The sequence below is a fragment of the Oncorhynchus nerka genome, unplaced genomic scaffold (genome assembly GCF_034236695.1).
Source record: "Oncorhynchus nerka isolate Pitt River unplaced genomic scaffold, Oner_Uvic_2.0 unplaced_scaffold_4446, whole genome shotgun sequence".
NCBI lineage: Eukaryota > Metazoa > Chordata > Actinopteri > Salmoniformes > Salmonidae > Oncorhynchus > Oncorhynchus nerka.
In genome coordinates this window covers 155-1,469 of record NW_027036856.1, presented here as the reverse complement: position 1 = coordinate 1,469, position 1,315 = coordinate 155, and the positions used below count along the sequence as shown (strand labels likewise).

The following is a 1,315-nucleotide window of genomic DNA, read 5'->3' as shown; positions in this document are numbered from 1 at the left end:
ATACACATGTATCTGAACCCAGGTCTGCGTCATCCATCGCAAAATCACTATTCTACAATGGCACATGTTGAACAAATGTTTTAGACGCAAGCACTCAGAGATAAAAACACATACATAACCAATAAAATACACACTTTAAATACAAATACAAATATATACAAAATGTGATGACAGTCAGCAATTATAGATTTGTGTGTCATGGCTGACTCTGCTGTTTCCTTTGGGAACCAGGCCCTGCTCATCCTGCTGTCACATGCAACTAAGCCCTGCCCTGTCAGCGCTAACGGACTACTGTGTGTGTGTGTGTGTGTGTGTGTGTGTGTGTGTGTGTGTGTGTGTGTGTGTGTGTGTGTGTGTGTGTGTGTGTGTGTGTGTGTGTGTGTGTGTGTGTGTGTGTGTGTGTGTGTGTGTGTGTGTGTGCAGACAGTTCAGTCTCAGGTAGAAGTCTCTTTCACTCTCCTTCTTTCTTTAGTCTCTTCAGACCTCTAGTTGTCTTCTGCCCATCCCTGTCTCCCTCTCTATCAGTCTCTTCAGACCTCTGTGCCTTCCCGTGGGTATAGGATATTTGCTGAGCCCAAGCCAGGGTAGAAATGCCCATTGAACTGGCTGAGGATGGGGCTGCTGTAACCCAGGGAGGAGTGGGTGGGCGAGGAGGAGAGGCCAGGAGGAGGCGGTAGCTGGGAAGCCCACTCCGAAGCACCTGAGCTAGGGCAGTAACTACCAACACCCCCAGGCTGTGTAGGCCTCTGGGTCCCGTCCAGGGTAAGGGTTATGGGCAGGGCATGGTTCAGTGAATCTCCTCCGATTACATTGGCTCCCCCAGATGCCACTCCAGACATCTCAGACAGAAAGCTGCTCAGACAAGGGGCGGTACCTGAGGAGGAAGGGGAGGGGATTCTCTCTGGCGTGGGGGACATGTCGATCCCATGGTTGCTGGGGGGTTGGGGACTCCCCGGGTCATTGGGATCACCTGACTCCAGCCCCACTGACTCCCCCTCTCCTCCAGACAGCAAATCAGACTTCCTCTTCCTCTTACGACGGAAGTTTCCATTGTCAAACATCTTCTCACAGTTTGGGTCTAGTGTCCAGTAGTTACCCTTACCTGGAAGAGAGAGAGAGAGGGAAAGAGAGGGGGGGATAGATTAGAATGTGTTTGGGGTTGACACATGGACTACTGACTGCATCATCTACTATCATTACTAAACACAGTTAATCTATCATTTTATCACACGACTTTTACACACTCTAAAGACAAGCTGTTCTATCACTAGACTGTTACACACTCTAAAGACAAGCTGTTCTATCACTAGACTGT

The 1,315-nt window shown here is 49.4% G+C and overlaps 1 protein-coding gene across 1 annotated transcript; it reads right to left on the bottom strand.

Annotated features, from left to right (window-relative positions):
• Positions 1 to 238: 238 nt before the first annotated feature.
• Positions 239 to 1,102, bottom strand: LOC135566524 (forkhead box protein I3-B-like; the record flags this gene model as incomplete). The annotated part of the gene is made up of 1 exon (XM_065014220.1): positions 239 to 1,102. A coding segment is annotated over one exon (572 nt), but the record flags the coding sequence as incomplete, so codon positions are not given.
• Positions 1,103 to 1,315: the final 213 nt, after the last annotated feature.